Genomic DNA, 20,268 nt, shown 5'->3' with positions numbered 1-20,268 from the left:
TGGATGAGGCAAAGCTTTTGCCTCCGTTTCAAACAAAAAAAAAACCAATTGGACTTTTGCTTCCCTGAATAAATGGCTTGAGGAATGCCTGCTCAAGTTGCCGAGGGGGGTTTGTGATAAAAGTCCTCGTGATCATATGGAGGATCTGGTTTGTACGAAATGAGATCACACACGACAAACTGATGCCGACGATCGAAGGTTCTAGAAGATTCTTGTGCAGCTATATTGCATCTCTTGCCAACTGTCGGCAGCTCGCGACGGAGGAGATTCTTAAAGGGAAGCAACTAGTTCAACCTCGGGATGTTAGTGATCCCGTCCATGCATAGCACTAAATCATGGTTAGGCCACCTAATGGGCTAGTAAAACTGAATGTTGATGGATCCTATGGCCATCAGGATGGATAGGCAGGTGTGGGAATTATCCTTCGCAGGCATGACGGATCGATCATCTTAACAGCATGCAGATCCTTGAAACAATGCTCTTCCCCACTGGGGGTGGAACTGTGTGCCCTAATGGAGGGAATGGCGCTTGCTAAAGAGAGGTGTGTGTGATGTCCTGATCAGTGATAGGATCAATCACGCACAAACAACAGCAAGAAAAGGGAGATGAGGTAGCAGATCAAGGGGTGAGGAGACGAACTGGGGGTGGGGAACAGACGAACATTAGAAAGAGGAGTTCAGAATTCAGTTTACAGCATATCTGGCCTGAGAGGACTCGATCCCCATTTAACTCCCGCCCACACGCTTACAGCTGGGCCCTCAGGTCCACGACACTCGGTTTACAACTCACGCACACACGTCTTCAACTGACATGTGGTCCTTGGTCCTTGCTGGTGCTTGCCTTGTCTTGCCCTATCAACTCGTGGTCCACCGACTTGTAGGTAGAGCTAGGAGGTGTGACAGTGTGTGGAGCCGTTACTGATAGAAATGGATAGCACTGAAGTTTTTCAGATGATCCATTGGAAGGAGCAAGATAAATCTGTGCTGTGGCACCTTAACGCTTGAGCTAAAATCCTGAAGGATTCCATTTGTATTGCTGGTATTTCAAAAGTTGATGGATCACAGAATAGTGCTAGTCATAGTTAAGCTAGTTTTGGTAGATTGAACCATACTGACATATGGTTAGGGTTTGTGCCAGATGTTCTTCTGGATACCCTTTTAAAGGATTGTAACACCACTGATATTAATGCAATCCCTTTACCCCGAAAAAAAAAAGTCCAATTTACCCCCCTAAACTCGTCTCAAAGTTCAGATTACAACCCTCAACTTTACTTTGGTTCAACTTTCAACCCTAAACTCTAAAACCGTTCAGAATTACCCCTGGCACTATCTTAAGCTGGTTTTCTTATCACACAATTTGTATTGGTAAAATAGTGCGTACATGTATTGTATTGGCAATATGGAGAGAGAAAGGGCACAGTATATGGAGAGAGAGAGAGAGAGAGAGAGAGAAAGTACATGTACCGTGTATGTTGATGAGTTGGCATAGTGTATAGGAAGGAAAAACGGCTAACTGGCGAGAAAAACCGGTTTGAAACATGTCAAAAAGGGTAGAAGGTTCAATTCCGAACGATTTTTAGAATTCAAGGTTGAAAAATGAACCAAAGTAAAGTTGAGGGTTGTAATCTAAACTTCGAGACGAGTTTAGGGGGGTAAATTGGACTTCTCTCAAAAAAATCCCTCAGATTTCATAAGTAGATAAAACATAAGATGGAACGGAAACTTTTTGCTAGAATTATTTTGTTGGTATTTTTATAAGTTTGTTGCCACTGTTTTGCATCTGGCTTCTGATGCCAATAATTAACAGGTCCAGTTCAATCCTTCGGGTTAGAACCCAAACAAAGGAAACAATGATAATAAAAGTTCGTCGTGCTTCTCCACTTGACCAATAAGGCGACAACTGTGCCCGGTGCACATTGTTTACTAGTTGGGGGCATCTTCTATTCAATTTTCCTTCTGTAAGAACATTCTATACAAAATTGGTAACAATCTACTTTACTTGTCCACAATCCATTTCTGTAGTATTCTCTCAGATGCGGTAAACATGTCCCCTAGGAGTCACATAAGGTACAATACAACACTGCTCATTCCTGGGATGTTTGGTTTGAAAATTACCACCTTAGTCATAGGTTGGTCCATCATGAAAATCTCGTAAATTTGGTACAATGACCTAATCCCTAATTTTGTTCGAGCTTAGCCCCAATGTACTTCAATGTCCTGATAGACCAACCCATTATATCCCTCAAACCAAACAAGGGGGCTAATCATTGAACAGTCACCTCATCAAGCCTTCAAAGCAGATACATTTGAATGCTAGATAGCTGCATCTATAAAGAGAACTTGCTGATGATAAATCTGCTCCGAATCAGATTATGTGCTTTCGAAACCAAATATTCGGAAAACACCTGCAAAATGAAAGACGTGAAACATTAGTGCCACTCCATTTCTATGTCATTTCCCCTCTTCTTTTACGGATGAAGAATTGAATACTACGAAGTAACACTGTTGCAAAGTGAAACAAATGCATCTAAATGAGTGGACTGCAACAACTATACCATCATCAGCCTGGTACTTATTCTTGTCGTCTCCTGCATAAGCCAGGAGGTTGTATTTAGGGTTCCATTCAACGCTGTTCATAGCTGCCTTAGATGGAATCTGATGAATTGATCGTCCAGTCTGAATGTTGGCCTGGTGGAAGGAAGAAAAGGTAAATTCTTCAGAACAGTTTGCCTCGAATCGTAAACAAATTTTACTATGTTTGTGACCACTTACAATGTCAATGAAAGGATCTTCACTGGCATATGCAAGAAATTCTCCACTGTGACTGAAGCTAACTGTTCTTACAGGCCACCTGAAAAAAAAGGGACATTGGTACACATTTCCAAGATACACAAATCATTTACCAATTTCAATCTGAATAATGGTTACCGGCAACTGAGGGTGATTCAAACAAAAGCAACTGAAGTTATTTCTACGAAAGCAGCCTACAGAAGTTACATGGTAGAAAAGAACTTACTCCAGTTTTGTGAAGGTTTTAATGCATAGCAACTCTTTGACATCCCAAAGACTGACAAGTGAATCTGCACTTCCGACAGCAAAATACCTGGCATCAAAACATTCTGTAAGTGCCATCATCAAAACAATTATACTCTCGCTGGATGCTGATAGGAAAAAGGAATCACCCACAATTGCCAGAGATGGTTGTGTGATTGTGAGCACAACATTAGCATGACACACTAATACAATCAGCTCAAATTAAAAGAAAGCTTGCTGTTCATAGCAGGATAAGAATTTGGACCATGTGGCAAATTTACAGAAATGGAAGCAGGTTACCCGTGGCCAGTTAAAAAATGCCCAATCATGCTAAAAAAGAGAATTTCCAGTTAACATATTTTTTGCAGAGAATCCCCTGCAGAGTTTGGTCCCATGATGTTAGAGGCAAGCAGCAGAGAGCTGATGAAGGATACTATCAGTGAAGCAACATGAAGGAGTATAGCAGCCCTACATGTGCCCGAATCTGGCCACTGCAGTCGCTTTGCTGCGACATGATGAGCGGCCAATTGACATGATTCAGAAAAACTTTCTGATTCAAAGAAAACAAAAATAAATTATGTAGATTACATTGGTGGAAGACAGATTGTGGTCCTCAGAGGTTTCCATACTTCACACAAAGTGCATAGAAGGCCTTCGATGCTGTCTTTGCACGTGCTGCAGTCATGACATCTATCCCCAAAGGTTGTTCGAAAAGGGTTTCCACAAAAAACATATAAACTTCCATATTGTTTTATTTGTGCTAGTGATGCTGCTCTGATCACCAGCAACTGAAGAAACTGAACTGTTGGTTTTGGCCAGGTTGAAATCAACCTGTGCTTGAAAACTCTTGGAGCAACTCCAGCAAAGTGTGCGCAAAAAAGGCCATTTCCACTCTCTCTCCCACTCACCTGTGTCCCCCCCCCTCCGCGCCGTGTCCCCAAGCTCTCTCTCTCCACGAATTACGCATTTGAAATGTTCATGTTTGAATCATGCATAGGTATGTGACAACTAGAGGGATTGTTTTCCAAGTATGCTTTTTTATCTAAAAAAGGCAGAACAAGCACCGTACTCAAACGCAGTCTAGGAGTATACTCAAAACTGGTTTTTGAGTTCCACTTTTTTGAGTATCTGTTAGAGTTGCTCTTACCGACTTAATCTTCTTAAACAACCCCCTTCTCCTAGATCGGTTTTTAATCTGCTAAACTTTGTATGCAAAACAGCAGAGGAGATGGGAAGCAAGGTTTTAAGAACCTACAGATGGCAGGGACACGTCGACAGGCTTTGGAACCTAATCAACCGAGATGAGGGCTGGTGACAGAAGTATGAGACCCAGTTTGGGTCAAGCATTGGGCAGAGGAGAGTGTGTGAGGGGTTCACCGCAAAATTCCATGATGATACAATTTCTCCCTTTTCTGCAATTGACCTTAGGTGTGTGGAGAAAAATCAGCCTCCTTGTCATGGTTTTCATTCTTCCACTAAACCAGTGGTTTCTATAGGCCATAGGATATATTCCTGGTCTATATCAAGGCCTGAAAAATCCTATTCATAAGTCACCTACCAAATTAAAATAATTGTAGGTAATCACTCAATTACAGGTATTTGGGATAGGAATTTTATCTAAAGATGAAGCGATACAAATCAATAGTTCTTGATATTGTAGAAGTCAAAATATAGCTTCAATGTTAACTCCGATAGCAAATCAGACAACCCATCAACAAATATAACAGATCATCTAGATCCAAAGTAACAACGGATCATCAAGCTTGAGCAATTTTCTGATTTTCTAGGCAATCTGGCTGGTCGTTTATTAGCAAATACTCTATTTTTTTTCTAATTTAGGCAGATAAATAACTGAAAACGACAAAGAATCATCTCACCTATCAAGGGGATCCATTGCTATGCAATAGCATCCTGCGGTGTGAGCATTTAGTTTGCAGACAACATCAAGGGAAGGATAATTAACCACCTCAACAAATCCTACATCAAGAATAAAGCCGAGGGGCAGCATTAGCATCAATTTATGTGATATTAACACTTGAAGGAAACATCAAGGATCCTTGTTCCATTTTCAGAAATGATGAACTTCAACATTCATAATTAAGAGGAAAATACATCTTGGTTTCTTACCAAGTCCAGTAGTTATGAAGAACATATCTCCAGTTTTATTCCACGAAATCTCATTAATCTGAGAAACATATCAATAATTCACTTCAGACATAAAACAAGAATGCATGAGCTGCAAGTGAAGAAAAATGAGAACTGCGTCAAATTGAAAACATAAAGTTCAGAAAGGTGTGAACATCAACCGTAAATACATTACGTTGATTCAACTGTTTGGCACCACACATCGGTGTGCATTCAGAGTATAGTGGCTACAATTTAGGGAGTGATGTTTTGGCACATGGGAGCGTATGCTCCCTTTATATTGAAATACATGTTAGACACATTTTAAAATGTTAAAAAAATTGAAACAAAAATTTCGCACGTACATCTTCATGTGCTACGCGCTCACAAAGTCGTTTCATGAAAAATCGATATGTCATGTGGCGTGTGTAAAAAAGACAAAATTCGGTGCTAAAACAAAGACTTGTCACAAGATAAATTTTCTCTTTTTCGTTTAGACTACAAAAAATATCATTTTTTCGTGAAACTTGACGAATACACATATATTATGGAGATGTACATGTAAATTTTTTTGTCAAAATTTTTTTACACTTGAAAATATGTTTTTATGATAGAGGGATCATACGCACCCGGGAGCCGAATTGAGTTTCTGCTACAATTTACCATTTTTCCTCTAAAAAGAACAAATGTGCACAGTTTTTTGGTCTAAGACAAGCACCTATGCACATGTGTTTCGCTATATTTCTTATCACATGCTGCATATGCACAGGTTCATCCAAAACATAACTGGATTCAGAACAAAATTATCCTCAAGAATTTTTTCAGTGTCCAAACTTCATTTGGAAAGTACCTCGTAAGGGAACTTCTGTCTGTGAATGGGTTTTAGCTTCCTGACATCCACTATGGTCAGCTCATCCTCCTACAGACCATTACAAGCGGCTGTTATTGTAGTTGAAGGCTTGATAAAACTAGACATTCATATAAAGTAATATATATTGTGCACATTTTATGAAACATGCTAAATCTTACATGACCCTCAAAATAGAGCCATGTTGATAACTATACTAACTTTTCACACCGCTTGTCATACTATAGAAACTTAGCAAGACAAATGCTAAGACTTCCATCTAATTGATACATACTAACCATCATATCCAGGTGCATCAGTACCAAACTACAGTGTATGATATGGTGCAACATTTTCTCAAAATACATATATAACAATATAGTCACATACTTTTATGCAGATCCGTAGCATAGTAGTTAGGTCAACAGAAGATCTAGATTTCTACCAAAGTTACACAAGGTATAAACTAAAAACAAGCAGGATAACAAAGCTAAACAGATACTAAGGGTTGTGTGAGCTGGGTCACGGCATAATGATGCATACCACAAACATATCAGGGTTTAAATTTCCTATTTGAGAAAAGGGAAATAAACTCATGCACTATCAATATATGTATCAGAAGGACAACCACAGGAGATGAAGAAACACAAGATTCATAAAGGCAATGTCGAGCATCGGAATGATGTTCCATTACTTACTTTAAATAAATTAAATATACTAGACAAACAGCTAAGCATCAAAATGCACATAAGTCAGATTATTGCATGCTCAATTTAGAAAAGCTAAAAAATATACTACAATCTAATGTACCCATATTCTGTTATTGTAAACCTTATTTCCAACAGCTATGTGAGTGCCATCATGTTTGTATGTGATGTTGATGTTCTCTCCACTAAGTTCAACAACTTGGCATTTTCCACCTGAAGAGAAAAATATAAACTAAATGGATTAACAATGATGAACTAAACTGGGAGTTTTAGCACGTTGACCGACATGAATTGTATTACTTACTCCGCGCATCCCAAAGACGAATTGTCTTGTCAGCAGCTGCAGTAGCAACTGTTTCAGGATGCTTTGGATCCCAGCATAATTGATCTACACTATCTGTGTGGCCTTTCAGCTCAATGTCTTTAACCTTGGACTGTGTATGATAAAATGTGTTGTCAGCATCGTTTGCAGCTTGGAAGTCCCAATAAGCAGAATCTAATCTAAAATACATCCCCTCATTCAAAAGAGCTAAATGTTCATTCCTACACAAGTAAATCAATTTACTGTAGCTAACATTTCGGCGATAAATGCATAACTTGTTCTCAGTATTCCACCATCCAGAATGAAATTCACTACTCATGTTAATAAACTATGGCCACAATATTCTGCAAACTGGAAAAAATATGCAAAAGATAAAACATGCTAAGGTGGAGGAAGCAAATTTGGCAGCTACGTCCTACGTGCCACTACAGTCCATATTCCAATCTTCTTCATTTTCTCTTTTACGAGATTAGAAAATGCGAAACAATTCATGGAAGTAAGCCATGCTATATTAATTTGCGCTTGCAAAATTTCATCCAAAAATATGAACATTTGTGACCTAGATAAAAAAAACAGGATATAAACGAATAGTGAATGAGAAAGCCATAGAATTGCCTTTTTTTACAGGTCAGAGGAAGTCATATTTGCTGAAGGTGCACATGATATAGAATGAACTACATCCATGGACTATTTCACATTTTTGAAAACTCAGCAGGTAGTTTTCGGATAATGGGGTGTAGTGCGTGTCAACTATCACGAGAATGTCTGCTCTCATTAAGGTGCTCCTGTTCTGCGCCATCCCAAGAACAGGGATAAACAACTCTTGCAAAGAGTTAGACCATAACTCAGTGCTTGCATTATATGAAATGGAGATATTCACAGCCATACATATTCTTTACACAGGAAAGTATAAGCATTGAGTGCAGACAACAACAAAAATGGTTATCTGGTTCCATAACAAGCAAGGTTCTTCCCGTAGCAATTATTCAACAAGGGGAGATAATTACATGGCCATGGGGATCAATACTCCAGACACGTGCAGTATGATCAATAGAGCCTGAGGCAAGCTTTGTGCCTATGCAGTTCCACGCTACGGAGTGCACCTAAAACACAGAAGACCATGGTCATTTACTTGATAAGGAACAGCAAATAAAGGATGGACAAGGAGCAACAAAACCACATTAGCAACTAAATTTTATGTGCAAGTATCGTACTAGAAGGAAGGAGCTTTATACCAAAACAAACAGAAAGCAACCAAGAGATCCTCACAATACAATGATTTTCCTGAAAGGGAGATGTTGTCCCCATCTTCAGTAAAGAATCTTGACAGAAGTAAATAAGCCCCTGGCTCGAAATTGACTTTCTTTCTCAGTATGCTAGCACGAATTTTGATCTTTAATACAAAAGAATTACTCTGGAAAAAATGTATGACCGGGATCCTTTTTCTCTAACAAAAAGAACTACTCAACTTTGCTCCGAGTCAAATGTATGACCGGGAGTAGTTCAGGGCGCCCTAGCAATTAGGTCAAATCAAAGTTTTCCCCTCAACTTTGCTCCGATCGAAAACGAGACCGGACGACCCAAATTGGAACTTTTGTATTTTGTCCTCTTTTTTTCGCTAGTTTCGCATCAAGAACAGATTCAGCATTGGATAACTTCGGGCTTCTTTTCTCGCGGAATTTTGGGTTTTCGCATCAAGAAAAGATTCAGCTTGTGCCGCGATAATACGAGGGTTGGGGGGCGGCGTGGAGGTACCTTCTTCTTGTGGCTGTAGTACTCCCTGGACACCAGGTTCTTGAATCTTGACCCCGGCGCCGAGCTGCCGGCGGCGGCGCCGCCCTTCTTGTCGTCTTCTCTCCCCTCCATTATTCTCGGCGGCGGCGCAGCGGCTGGTTGGGGAAGGGAAATTTGCACCGCTTGATGGGCTCGGGTTGGGCCCCTATGGGCTTGAGATGCAAAGCCTTGGTTGCAGCCAGAGGGCAAGGCGACAGAGGAAATAGAACGCGAATCGGAGTAGCAAGCAAAGACCGGCGACAACCGGCGGCGGCCGTGGGGTGGGAGAAGAACGTCGCAGACTGAAAGGCGACAGAGGAAATAGAACGCGAATCGGATTAGCCAGCTGATGCTGTGAGCAGTACTGGCAAAACACTCGACGAATTTGGGGCGCGGCAGGTAAAGTAAAACAGGCTGAGGCTTTCTTTGATTTATTGATTTGTATAGAAATTGTGTAAAATTTAGATTTCATGGGAATATTTTCTACACTAGTTAATTTGTTTCATAAGAATATATCCTATACGAACTAATTCTATAGAAATAGAACAATCGGTCATACCTCATTGAAAATTTTTCTTTGGCACAATCAAACACAACTCATCTTCCTGTAAGATTCAACCAGCTATGACATTTTAATCCTATAATTTTCATATCTTATGAATTAAAGGAGCTTCAGATCTTATGATTTTGTTGTCCGATCTTTCGTTATAAATCAGCTTCACATTTAGCTAATGTCGAATCGACCGTTTCTCTCGAGTTTGATCCATTATCGCACCTTCACCACGGTTGCACATGTGGGGAAAGAGAGGGAGACCTTTCGGGAACACGCACCATAAATCCTCTTATTGGCTCCACTCCATCCTCTCACTCTCCTCTTTCCCACTCTCACACCTTTCACAATACATATCGACGGTTGCACTACCGCCAACGAATCCACTTCTTTGCCACGACAAAGAAGAGCAGGACGGGTCATCGAGAGGAAGGCGACATCTACCGCAACATGCACCGTCACTGCAACCTCAAGCAAGACCTTCCGTCTCCAATGGCGGTAAGCCCTACAACCATATTCTCTGATGTGTCTTGTGAAGGAGTAATAAGAGTTATTTATTATCTATAACTCCATGTTTAGTATTAACTTTATCATTTATGTTATAACAGTTTTGTTTCTCGGATATGATATTCGAAGAAAAGCTCACAAGCACATGTAGAGAGATAAACAACAGAGAAAAGTTCATAGCCTTGAATTGGAATGGCCCGTTTAAGGATGGGTCGTGCCATGCCGGCCCCTTGGCAAGCTTTAGTTAACAATATTTGTCTCCAAGAATGTAAATGGTACGAATAATTTTCACTCGAAATCCACGTTCACGTTCATTTTTGGATAGGGTATACACTATTAAGAATCCACCGGACATGGATGCGGACATAGATATTGGTAAATGAATATGCAAAGGATATGGTATTGGTAATGCCCCAGAAATATGGAGTGTCTACCTTTTTTGTGTAATATTCGAGGTCCCCAAAGAAGATTATCAGATAAAATTAGCCCAAGCTCAAATTCGTAAAAAAATAGGGTAATTCATCAGTGCAAGTTTATGTTAGTTTTGGTCTGTTTGGGTCGGCCTGCAGAACAAATACAGTTGTGTCCTCCCCTTACCAGTTTGGGTCGAGGGCAAACCTAACAGCCATACCCATTTGGTCCGTTCTAGCCTTTGTCTTTTCACCGATTTCGCCAATTGGCCAATATATGAATAAAAAGGGGCTAAAAACTGAATATAGTGCCAATAAATCACCAATAATTAGGAAATCATATAGTTCATATGCAATAGTAACACATCAAAGTGCAAAATGACGCAAGTTTCAAACGAAATAGGCAAACTACGATAGATATGTTTGATCATGCATCGCGTTGGCGGGTGATCATTTACTTATCGTCGAACCAAGCAAGGTTTATCATGTCCATAAGGCTCAAGTCGTCGAACATGAATAGTTCTTGGCCTCAGCCTCGATGGTTTGGATTTCAAGCACTCCCTTTATGAGGTCAATAAAGCTAGCACATGTGGCCTCTTTCTCCCGGCGTCACTTCGCATCCCTCTTGGCATTTGCATCCTGCTTCTCGGCCATCAACCCCTTCAAGGTCTCACTCAATGCAAGTGCAGAATTATTGGGACTCTTCTTGGAATTCTTGGGTCACCCTATCCGAGATCAATGACCGATGATACATTGCCCCCCGCCATTCTTGGGACTCTTCTTGTAAGCCGCATAGCCTAGATTCCATTGGGACGCTCCTTGATCTCCCTCCAGCAATGACACAACATGAAGGACTTGTTTTCGTGACAAGTCTCGAAGAACTCAAAACAAGGGGCATCTACACATATACAAACCTACGCAGACACTCACGTATGCCAACATACAATGGCATATATAAAATGGGCTATGTCTTACAATGTCCGCAACGCTTAGGCTACTCACCGGGCCCCGAGGACATGCTCGGTTGCATCGCAAAATTTTGAATTGACACTTGGCCGCGATCACTATGAAGTTTGAAGGGAGGAAACCTCCTATGCTCATGGATATCTTTAGTAACATTCCTCCAATATGATTTTTTTTTTACATCGTAAATTGGATCTTGGATAAGTGGCAGTCAAGAACAACAAAGGCACTAGTCCTCCTCGGGCGTGTATCTTCAGATCATTTGCCTTTTTTTTTTTTTGCGATCGGGCCGTCGGCATCATCCATGGTAGCATGGCCCTCATCGCCGGCATCATCATCTACCGCGGCGGCATCATCCATTGGGTGGTCATCAATGACCAAACAATGGCTCCACGTCGATACCAAACTCTAAATGGTCTCTTGCTCGGTCAGCAGACCATCGCGAAAACATAAGTGCGGTTGAGGTCGAGGCCAACAGTACAAGCCGCGGGGGGCCTTGCAAGGATGAAACCTCCAACGACCACGATCACAACACACCAAGCCGGAAGGGCAGCGCCTAGACGTGCTAGATGGGGCAACGACCCCGCGGCCTATAAAGCAGGCGACGTTACCGTAGAGGCGCGCGATCTCACGGCCGCAGACATGACTGAGCTTGTCGAGTAGGCACCGGCGGACTAGTCCGGCGGTGTCCAGCCCGTCGTTTTAAATTCTTGTATAGGACGCTCGTGCATGCGGACAAGAAATACAGTAGAAGTTGGCCTCTCCTTCTTCGTCACAAGGAAGCAAAGTACTTACGCAAAGTTGGCCGAGACGCTCTCACTGGAGAGGGAGGAGCAGACAACGTGATTGATATTCAGGCACGTGTGCGCAAGCACAGCCGTCGGTTCGATCCATCAAAACCCAAGGGCATTTCGGTCATCTCGTCCGCTGGCCCCACACATCACATGGATTACACAGTCAGTTCCGCTATAAATGCAGACAAACCATTCCCTGCCCTGCACCGCAGGCACGCACACACCGAACGAAAAAAAGCGGAAAAAGAAACTGAAAAACCTCACAGCCGCTCCTGTCCTGAAAGTAGAAGGATCCACACACACACACACTCCAGCAGCACGTGTGTGCAGTGCGGTGCCACCCTCACTCTCCCTCCGTCGTTGCCGCCACCTCCATCACTCTCCGTCTCCCCCGGACATGGCGACGGCGATGGGCGCCACGGCCGCCACGTACGGGGCCCCGATCCCGGCGCCGGCACCCGCCGCATTCTCTCCCTGCGGCGGAGCCAGCCGTCGCCGCAGTAGTCCGGCCGGCGGGCGGCGGCTGCGGGCCCTGTTCTCGCCCCGGGCCGTCTCCGACTCCCGCAACTCCCAGACGTGCCTCGATCCGGACGCCAGCACGGTGCGCGCCCGATCTCCCTCCCGATCATCAACAATGCCCACATCGCCTTTCCTTCCACCCGACTGTACCACTTGATTCAACTTTTAGTCTGTCACTTTCGTGATTATTACGTTGGCAAAAAGGTCGGGCCTTTTTTCTTATTCTGCGCGGGTTCGTGTGCCGGGCTGCGATCTCGAGGGGGTACTACTCCTGGGAATTCGATAAGAACGTTCTGGATTTCGATTTTTACGTAGGAGTTGTAGTTTTTTATGTCGATTTCACGGTGCTTCTGTCGGTTGCCGTGCCGCTATAGTATGATCCAGGAATGATAGTTGGTGGGAGGCATTAGAATTGTCTAGTCCATGCCTTACATTAATAAACCATCTAAAACAATTGTCCCAAGATCTCAAGATTGTACTACTACTACCACACTGATTTGCAGTTCAATTTATAAAACCATGTGGTACAAGCACAGAACCTGGGGTGTCAGAGCAGCACATCTGTGTGCTCAAGCCTGTTCATGTATGAAATGTTTCTCCATATTTTTCTTGTCATTCCAAACCCAACTGATGCGGTCTCTTCATCGCTGCAGAGTGTTCTCGGGATCATCCTCGGCGGCGGCGCCGGCACGAGGCTGTACCCGCTGACGAAGAAGAGGGCCAAGCCCGCGGTGCCGCTCGGCGCCAACTACAGGCTCATCGATATCCCGGTCAGCAACTGCCTCAACAGCAACGTCTCCAAGATCTACGTGCTCACGCAGTTCAACTCCGCCTCGCTCAACCGACACCTCTCCAGGGCCTACGGGACCAACATCAGTGGGTACAAGAATGAGGGGTTCGTCGAGGTTCTTGCCGCCCAGCAGAGCCCAGAGAATCCTAACTGGTTTCAGGTACGTCGGACGCTTCGTCTTCCATCTATCAACATCTCGAGTTACTAGTTTGTGTTGACACGAGTGGTAAAGAAATGGTACTACCAAAAAGATCACACATTTTGAACTTCAGATGAAAAGGAAGTGCAGTTTAAAAGATGCAGTTAAACTGCATAGGGAAGAAGAAGAGTGGGGATAAATAATTGATATGAACATGTCAGTTATTGAAAACAAACTCATACATTATTCATGGGACAGTTCGCATTTAGTTGTTGGAATTTATCATTTAGAAACATATTTAAAAAAAACAAAACTTTCAAGAGTGTTCATGAGCTTGATTGATCGGGTAGCTTCCTTGGAATTGGAAAATAAAGTCCACAGTGGCTCATATCAATAGATGCTGCAAACACATCTATGTTATCCCCTGAGGCCCTGAGCCCATGCATGCTATGTTCTGTTGATATTGCCTAGCCATTTCACTAATCGGTGTTTTTTTTTATTATCTTGCCTTTTCCCAAACCAGGGTACTGCAGATGCAGTGCGGCAGTACTTGTGGCTGTTTGAGGAACACAATGTTATGGAGTTCCTTATTCTGGCTGGAGATCACCTGTACCGTATGGACTACCAAAAATTCATTCAAGCACACAGAGAAACAGATGCTGATATAACTGTGGCTGCCCTGCCGATGGATGAGGAACGTGCAACTGCATTTGGCCTTATGAAAATTGATGATGAAGGGAGAATCGTTGAGTTTGCAGAAAAACCAAAAGGAGAGATGTTGAAATCAATGATGGTATGCACATCAGGAGCATTTTCCCCCATTATTTTGATTTAATACATATATACCTTGAGCAGTTGAAAGCATATGTGCTTCTGTAGTTAAGTTGTTTTCAGTTAACATGTTGTAATCTTGCAGGTTGATACCACCATTCTGGGCCTTGATAATGAGAGGGCTAAGGAATTGCCTTACATTGCTAGCATGGGGATCTACGTTTTTAGCAAAGATGCGATGCTTCGGCTTCTCCGTGAAAATTTTCCTTCGGCAAATGACTTTGGAAGTGAGGTTATTCCTGGTGCAACAGAAATTGGAATGAGGGTAAGCTATGCTCGTGAAGAATGCACTTCCTGTTATCCTTACTGCTTACAGTTCACTGCTGTAACTTTATTTTACAAATCAAAGGGAAAGTGCGGTAAATTTTATTTTGTGAACAAAGGGAAATACCTCTTATTTTGTAGTAAAAACGGAAGAAAAACAATCTGTAGATTTATGTATTTACATATTCAATCCATCAAGAATTAAGATTGCATCATCTCTTGAGAGAAATTACATGTGTACTTTGTAGTTGCTTAAGTTTGTTTCTTTGTTCATATTCCATATATTTTGTTTTCTTATACTGCTATTGTGTTTCACAGGTGCAAGCTTACCTATACGATGGCTACTGGGAAGATATTGGTACTATTGAGGCATTTTACAATGCAAACTTGGGAATAACCAAGAAGCCAGTACCAGATTTTAGGTAGAAATTTTACAGAAGGAAAAAAAGTTGCATGGTGCATTTTGCTAGATTCACTGCCTGTTATTCACTATTGGTAAAAACTTCTTGCCTGCAGCTTCTATGACCGTTCTGCGCCAATCTATACGCAATCTCGATACTTACCTCCTTCGAAGGTTCTCGATGCTGATGTGACAGACAGTGTTATTGGTGAAGGTTGTGTTATCAATGTAAGCTGCCTTTTCCCTTGACTTACCGTCGTGTTGCCTTCTCTCGAGTTTAGCCACTCTAGGTCACACCATGTTTAGGACCTTGAGGTTATCCTTTGGATATTTGTCCTCCCTTTAAGTCTAGTTTCTCATCGTTCAGTTCATGAGCTTTCTAAATTCGTTATCTTGCTTTTATGTTTTCTCCTTTTGGCCAGCATTGTACAATCAACCATTCTGTTGTTGGACTCCGTTCGTGCATATCGGAAGGCGCAGTAATAGAGGATTCCCTGCTAATGGGTGCAGACTATTATGAGGTGAAATATAATCAAACAGAACTGTAATATGGTGCCATGAAAGCATTGTGAGAACCTAGTGAACCTGTTTTGTGCAGACAGAAAATGACAAGAAAGTCCTTTCTGAAACTGGCGGCATTCCCATCGGTATTGGAAAAAATGCGCACATCAGGAAAGCAATAATCGACAAGAATGCTCGTATTGGAGAAAATGTGAAGGTATTTCATATACATTTTCTACCTCCTGTATGTCATTCCATATTTTGTGTATTAAGTATTCATTACTTTCGGGTGAAAAGCGAACGTCTTTTTTGGGGATGAAAATAAGAGGGGTCTAACATCTCCTATCTGAACATAAACAGAATTTTCGTGATCCTAGTTTTCTGTGTGAATGATAACATGTGTTCAAGTTTGCGCCCTGCAGCTCTAGTTTCACTTTTCTTGAGTGTTACCAAACACAAATATATTATTCTGCCAAAATAAAAATATTTAGGCGACCTTTTATTTTTCAAGCGAACCTTATGCTTGTACTGTATGCTTGTTCTAGAAAATTTTACTTCTCTAGAGATGATACTTGGTTACTGACAAAAAATAGTATGCAATGTGTATTGTAGCCAGTGAAGAATTCAAAATGGTTTGCTGCTTTTACAGATAATCAATGTTGATGATGTCCAAGAAGCATCAAGGGAGTCCGATGGATACTTCATCAAAAGTGGTATCGTCACTGTGATCAAGGACGCCTTAATTCCTAGTGGGACAGTCATATAGGGGAAACCGTCATCAGCATGTATATAAGGTTTCCTCTCTCACTCAAACAAAGTTCCCTCATCTTCATGCTCCTTACGGGCTTACTGCATTTGCACACAACCAAGAATTGGCAACATGCAAACAACATGCCCATTTCTTCGGTCTTTTACCAAATTTGTTCTCTGCCATAACTAGATTGCCAAATTCTAGGGTCATCTTTATGGTTACTTGAATGGGCAGTCCTTTCATTCTACTTTGGAAACTGATTGTGTCACTGCACTGCAGGTTGGCTTGCAGGCTAATTGTCTATGGTGGCCTCCAGTGCATCCATGGTTTGTTTCCCATGCGGAAAATTCACCAAGCTCTGCTTCAACCTGGAAACGTCGTCGTCGGTGAAAGGAATAAAACGGTGCCCACAACTTTAGGCACCTATTTTTTGTTGATGTTATCTAGTATGAGCAATGTTGTCTAGAAATGGTGTCAATTCTGAGAACTGCGTCTGGATATCAATTTTTGACATCTAGGATTATGTCCTTCTTGATGGAACATCTGGTGTTTATTTACATTGCTTATGGATATACTATGCTGCCTTAAACCATGAAGTGAACTGGTTCGTCTGATATGTCTCTTTTTGAACCAACAATGTGGATAAACAGAATTGTGTAGAAATGGAAAGTTTCAGCAAAATCATACTTCATGTTGGGGCCTGAATTTCCATCTGGACCATCTGCCTTCTTTTATTTCACCATATTGCATCGAACTGCCTCTGGTGGAGCAAGAGTAGAGATGTAGGTGTGATCCCGCCAAAGTCTAACTTCTAGTTCATTTTATGGTTTCTAGTTCATAAAATAAAATAGAAGTGAGAATTTGTCGGGATCCGACCTGACACTTTAAGCAAAAGGCTCTAAATCTAGACGGTCTTGACATGTGAGAGACCAATAACTTATGTGCAACTTTCTAGTTCAAACGTTGTGTGGAAGAGAATTTAGGTGTAGGAATGTGCAACTAGGAGGCTGCACAGTTCTTTCTGTCCAGCAAAAAAACAGGAGATGGTCGGTGCACATTTCTACTTCAAGCTTCACCAGTTTTAGAAGAGGCAAGCTATTTCGAACTTCATGATGTGCAAGATCGGCCCATTTAGAAATACCTTTCCTAAGCAACTTCGAAATAGCATACATACATACTCATATTAAGAATCGTCCTATTCCTGATGGAGGTGATGGCAACTCCGTGTGAGCATATGGATTGGAAGTAACAACATGTTAGACTGATATAGCTGTGCTGTTTTTGTCTGAAACATTAGCTGTGCGATTTCCGAACGGATGTGAGATGTAGCCTACAAGTTGCAAACCAAGTATCCAACTCTTTTGATGGTCAAGCACAGCCTCGTTGAGGAAAGAGACAAAAGCGTGGCAATTAGCTGCAATCTCCATTAGTTAATCATTGCAGCTAGCATCCGAATCAGGCAATCACACTTGGGGGAATCAGCACAAAGCAACACTGGCACACTGCCACGCGCCTGAGAGTTAGCGCCGTTAGCCGCAGGAAATCTATCGGGCTGGCAGGCGACATGCCCACCTAGAGCAACGGCAACACGTGCCACGTCAGCATATCGCCTCGGCTGACGACGGCAATGTGCTACGTGTCGCATAACCTCGTTTCTCTATGGTAGTTTTGGCAAAATCGCTTGTGGATAAAATACTCCATCTGTTAGGCATTGTAAGACTTTCCATAGTGTGCTTTCTCCAACACTTCGGATTCCTTTAATTCGTAGGATAGAATGTCATTGCTACTTGAATCTTATAGGAAAATGAAGTGTGTTTTATTGTAGCAAAGGAAATTTTCCACCTTATGTGTTTTTCCTATGGGATTTACACTACAAGATTCTTATAGGATTAATTCCTATGTATATGTTCCTATGAATCAAACAAGATGTGTAGGAAAATTTTCCCATATAACTCAAATCCTACACTATTCCTATGAATCAAAGGAACCCTTATATCTTAGTAAATACTAGACATAGTGTCTATGTTAACTAATTTTGGTTGGAGGGAATACCTTTGTTCAGATTGTACAACATATGGATTGGAAGTAAACCACATCCACATGCTCGGAGTTGTATGTGCAAATTTTCATCAAAGCAAGCAAGACGTGTTTCGTCCGGTCCAGTATAGCATAGCAGCACTAGCACGTACCGCGTGTTGTTCAAATCTTTCCTGTCCGAATTCGTACCTAAAACTGTAATGCTAAACTAGTTCGATTGATCCTGATAAGATTCAAGAATTGAAATTTTGCCCGATAAAACCACTCGTGCTCCAGTAAATTGACAAAAGAAAAGGGGCTTTTTACGGTACAAATTACTAGTCCTATGGACGAGTAGTATTGGGCAAAGGTAGTTTAGGCAGGTAATCTTTCGGCATTGTTTTGGCCAGGATTAGGGGTAACGATGGATTCTTCCACGTGAAAACCGACGACTGCCTCAGTCATAGTCAATTCGTGTAAAAAAAATCTTGGGCAATGTATCCCGTAATGGCTTTCAATTGCCTTATCGTGACTCCTCTCGCCGCCCGCACCTTTCGCGCCAATCACGGCGTGCCTTCGCTCGGCGAATTCTTCTTGCCCCTCCGTGGCGACCAGCTCGCCAAACTAGCTTGTTAGGGCGACGCATTGGACCTTTAAAAGTGGTCCCGCGTGTCCATTTACATCGTCCTGTAGGCATATTTTGATCGCGTGTCCGTTTTCTTCTCGGCGTGTTTCCAGCGGGACGATCCATTTGTTTTGAATAATATTTTTCGTTCACAAGTAAAAAAGCATAATATACTACAAACTAAAGGAGATACACGCCCTAGGCTACTTGCTGCCTGACAACCCGGCCCCGTCGTTACTCCCTCCCTCGTCTGCTTCTCTGCCGCCCGCCATGCAGCCGCTAGAGCTCAGTCAGCCGCCGCGTCCTCTAGCAGACGCTGCCGCAGCGCCTCGTTCGCGGCATCTCGGCCTTCTTGAGCGTCTCGAAGGAGTCGACTAACGCCCTCTACTCTGCCGCCCTCTCCTCCAGGGTAGGCTCATCAAGGTCATCAGAGAACCAATTGATGTCGGAGGAGTCGTCCTCTGCTGCGGCTGCCTCTCACTCAGTTGGCTATGATTTTTATGTAGTAAGTGTATGATTCATGAGCTGATGTAGTGAAAGAAGAAGAAAAAAAGATCAAGGTAAAGTTTTTCATATGCTTGTATTTAGTTGTTTGCATGAAGTATTTTAATTATATAATTAGGTCGTAATTAGCTTTGTAATATCATTAGAGAAGAAGGTCCACTATGGGTAGTCTCATAATGCTTAATGCCTTTGTAAGTATCTTAGCGTGGTATCATAGATAAAATACTTGTGCGGCACCATAATCAATGATGAAAGAACGTATTGTTATTTCTTAGAGCATCTCCACTCGTGCCCCCCGACGAGGCCCCCGAGCGACGTTTTTTCCATCCGGACGGCGAAATTCGGCCCAGTCGCGCCCCCGGTTCCTCGTTTTCGTCCGGATTTGGCCCTTCATCCATCCGGCGAGCCCACGCCATCCCCGCCCCCCCGGGGCGCGCTCGGGGACTCCGGACGAAAGATTTTGGCGCGAAACGTCGTGTGGACCCGCGTAGTCGGCGACTGGAAAACCAAATCCTGTCGATTTTCCCTCCAATTTGCTTGCATATCCCCATTCCCTCCAATTTGCTTGCATATCCCCATTCTCTCCCGCCGAAATTCCCCAATCTCCTCGTCTTCCAGCTCCAGTTCCCGGCGGCGTCTTCTCGTCCACCACCACTCTCCTCCTCGTCTTCTCGTCCACCAAAATGCCGCTGAAGGCGCCGGCGAGGAAGATGCGGGCGAAGAAGACGAAGCCACCGGGCATGTCGAACGCCGAGTGGGCGGCGGACGAGAAACGGCGCCAGGTGGAAACAAGCGGCAGGGCGGAGAGGGTGAAAACAGCCGCCGCCAAGAGGGCGGCGGCGGCCCAGGACGAACAAGCGAGGATTATCAGCATGGCCATGGGCGGCGGCAGCATGTTC

At 42.8% G+C, this 20,268-nt stretch overlaps 2 protein-coding genes across 3 annotated transcripts; one reads left to right on the top strand and one right to left on the bottom strand.

The window, feature by feature from the left end:
• Nucleotides 1-1,937: 1,937 nt before the first annotated feature.
• Nucleotides 1,938-9,186, bottom strand: LOC127300598 (THO complex subunit 3). Of its 2 annotated transcripts, none has more exons than XM_071820161.1 (11): nucleotides 8,788-9,186; nucleotides 8,040-8,135; nucleotides 7,015-7,144; nucleotides 6,814-6,923; nucleotides 6,007-6,075; nucleotides 5,160-5,217; nucleotides 4,910-5,009; nucleotides 3,016-3,102; nucleotides 2,772-2,850; nucleotides 2,555-2,687; nucleotides 1,938-2,404 (listed from the first exon to the last, which is right to left on the bottom strand). In XM_071820161.1, exons 1-11 carry the CDS (start codon nucleotides 8,896-8,898, stop codon nucleotides 2,370-2,372), a joined length of 1,008 nt encoding a protein of 335 aa, XP_071676262.1. In that variant the 5' UTR covers nucleotides 8,899-9,186; the 3' UTR covers nucleotides 1,938-2,369. The 2 variants fall into 2 exon arrangements, with proteins under 2 accessions (XP_071676262.1, XP_051186690.1); XM_051330730.2 differs by having other exon boundaries at nucleotides 6,835-6,923; nucleotides 8,788-9,184.
• Nucleotides 9,187-12,233: 3,047 nt separating this feature from the next.
• LOC127300597 (glucose-1-phosphate adenylyltransferase small subunit 1, chloroplastic/amyloplastic) lies at nucleotides 12,234-16,820 on the top strand. Its single transcript, XM_051330729.2, has 10 exons — nucleotides 12,234-12,630; nucleotides 13,202-13,498; nucleotides 14,001-14,270; nucleotides 14,394-14,573; nucleotides 14,891-14,994; nucleotides 15,089-15,200; nucleotides 15,395-15,493; nucleotides 15,571-15,690; nucleotides 16,123-16,267; nucleotides 16,504-16,820. Exons 1-9 carry the CDS (start codon nucleotides 12,427-12,429, stop codon nucleotides 16,237-16,239), a joined length of 1,503 nt encoding a protein of 500 aa, XP_051186689.1. The 5' UTR covers nucleotides 12,234-12,426; the 3' UTR covers nucleotides 16,240-16,267; nucleotides 16,504-16,820.
• The last annotated feature ends 3,448 nt before the right edge of the window (nucleotides 16,821-20,268 follow it).

This window comes from Lolium perenne, chromosome 5 (assembly GCF_019359855.2).
Source record: "Lolium perenne isolate Kyuss_39 chromosome 5, Kyuss_2.0, whole genome shotgun sequence".
Lineage (NCBI taxonomy): Eukaryota > Viridiplantae > Streptophyta > Magnoliopsida > Poales > Poaceae > Lolium > Lolium perenne.
Note: the sequence above shows the minus strand (reverse complement) of the source record. Positions and strands in the feature narration are given on the sequence as shown.

Coding starts and splice junctions, on each gene's coding strand:
- LOC127300598 (XM_071820161.1), bottom strand. CDS start 8,898: ATGGAGGGGAGAGAAGACGACAAGAAGGGCGGCGCCGCCGCCGGCAGC. Junction 5,218..6,006: donor GACAGAAGTTCCCTTACGAG/GTACTTTCCAAA, acceptor TATGTTTCTCAG/ATTAATGAGATTTCGTGGAA. Junction 2,851..3,015: donor AAAACCTTCACAAAACTGGA/GTAAGTTCTTTT, acceptor CTTTTTTTTCAG/GTGGCCTGTAAGAACAGTTA.
- LOC127300597 (XM_051330729.2), top strand. CDS start 12,427: ATGGCGACGGCGATGGGCGCCACGGCCGCCACGTACGGGGCCCCGATC. Junction 12,631..13,201: donor TCGATCCGGACGCCAGCACG/GTGCGCGCCCGA, acceptor TCATCGCTGCAG/AGTGTTCTCGGGATCATCCT. Junction 14,995..15,088: donor AAGCCAGTACCAGATTTTAG/GTAGAAATTTTA, acceptor TCTTGCCTGCAG/CTTCTATGACCGTTCTGCGC.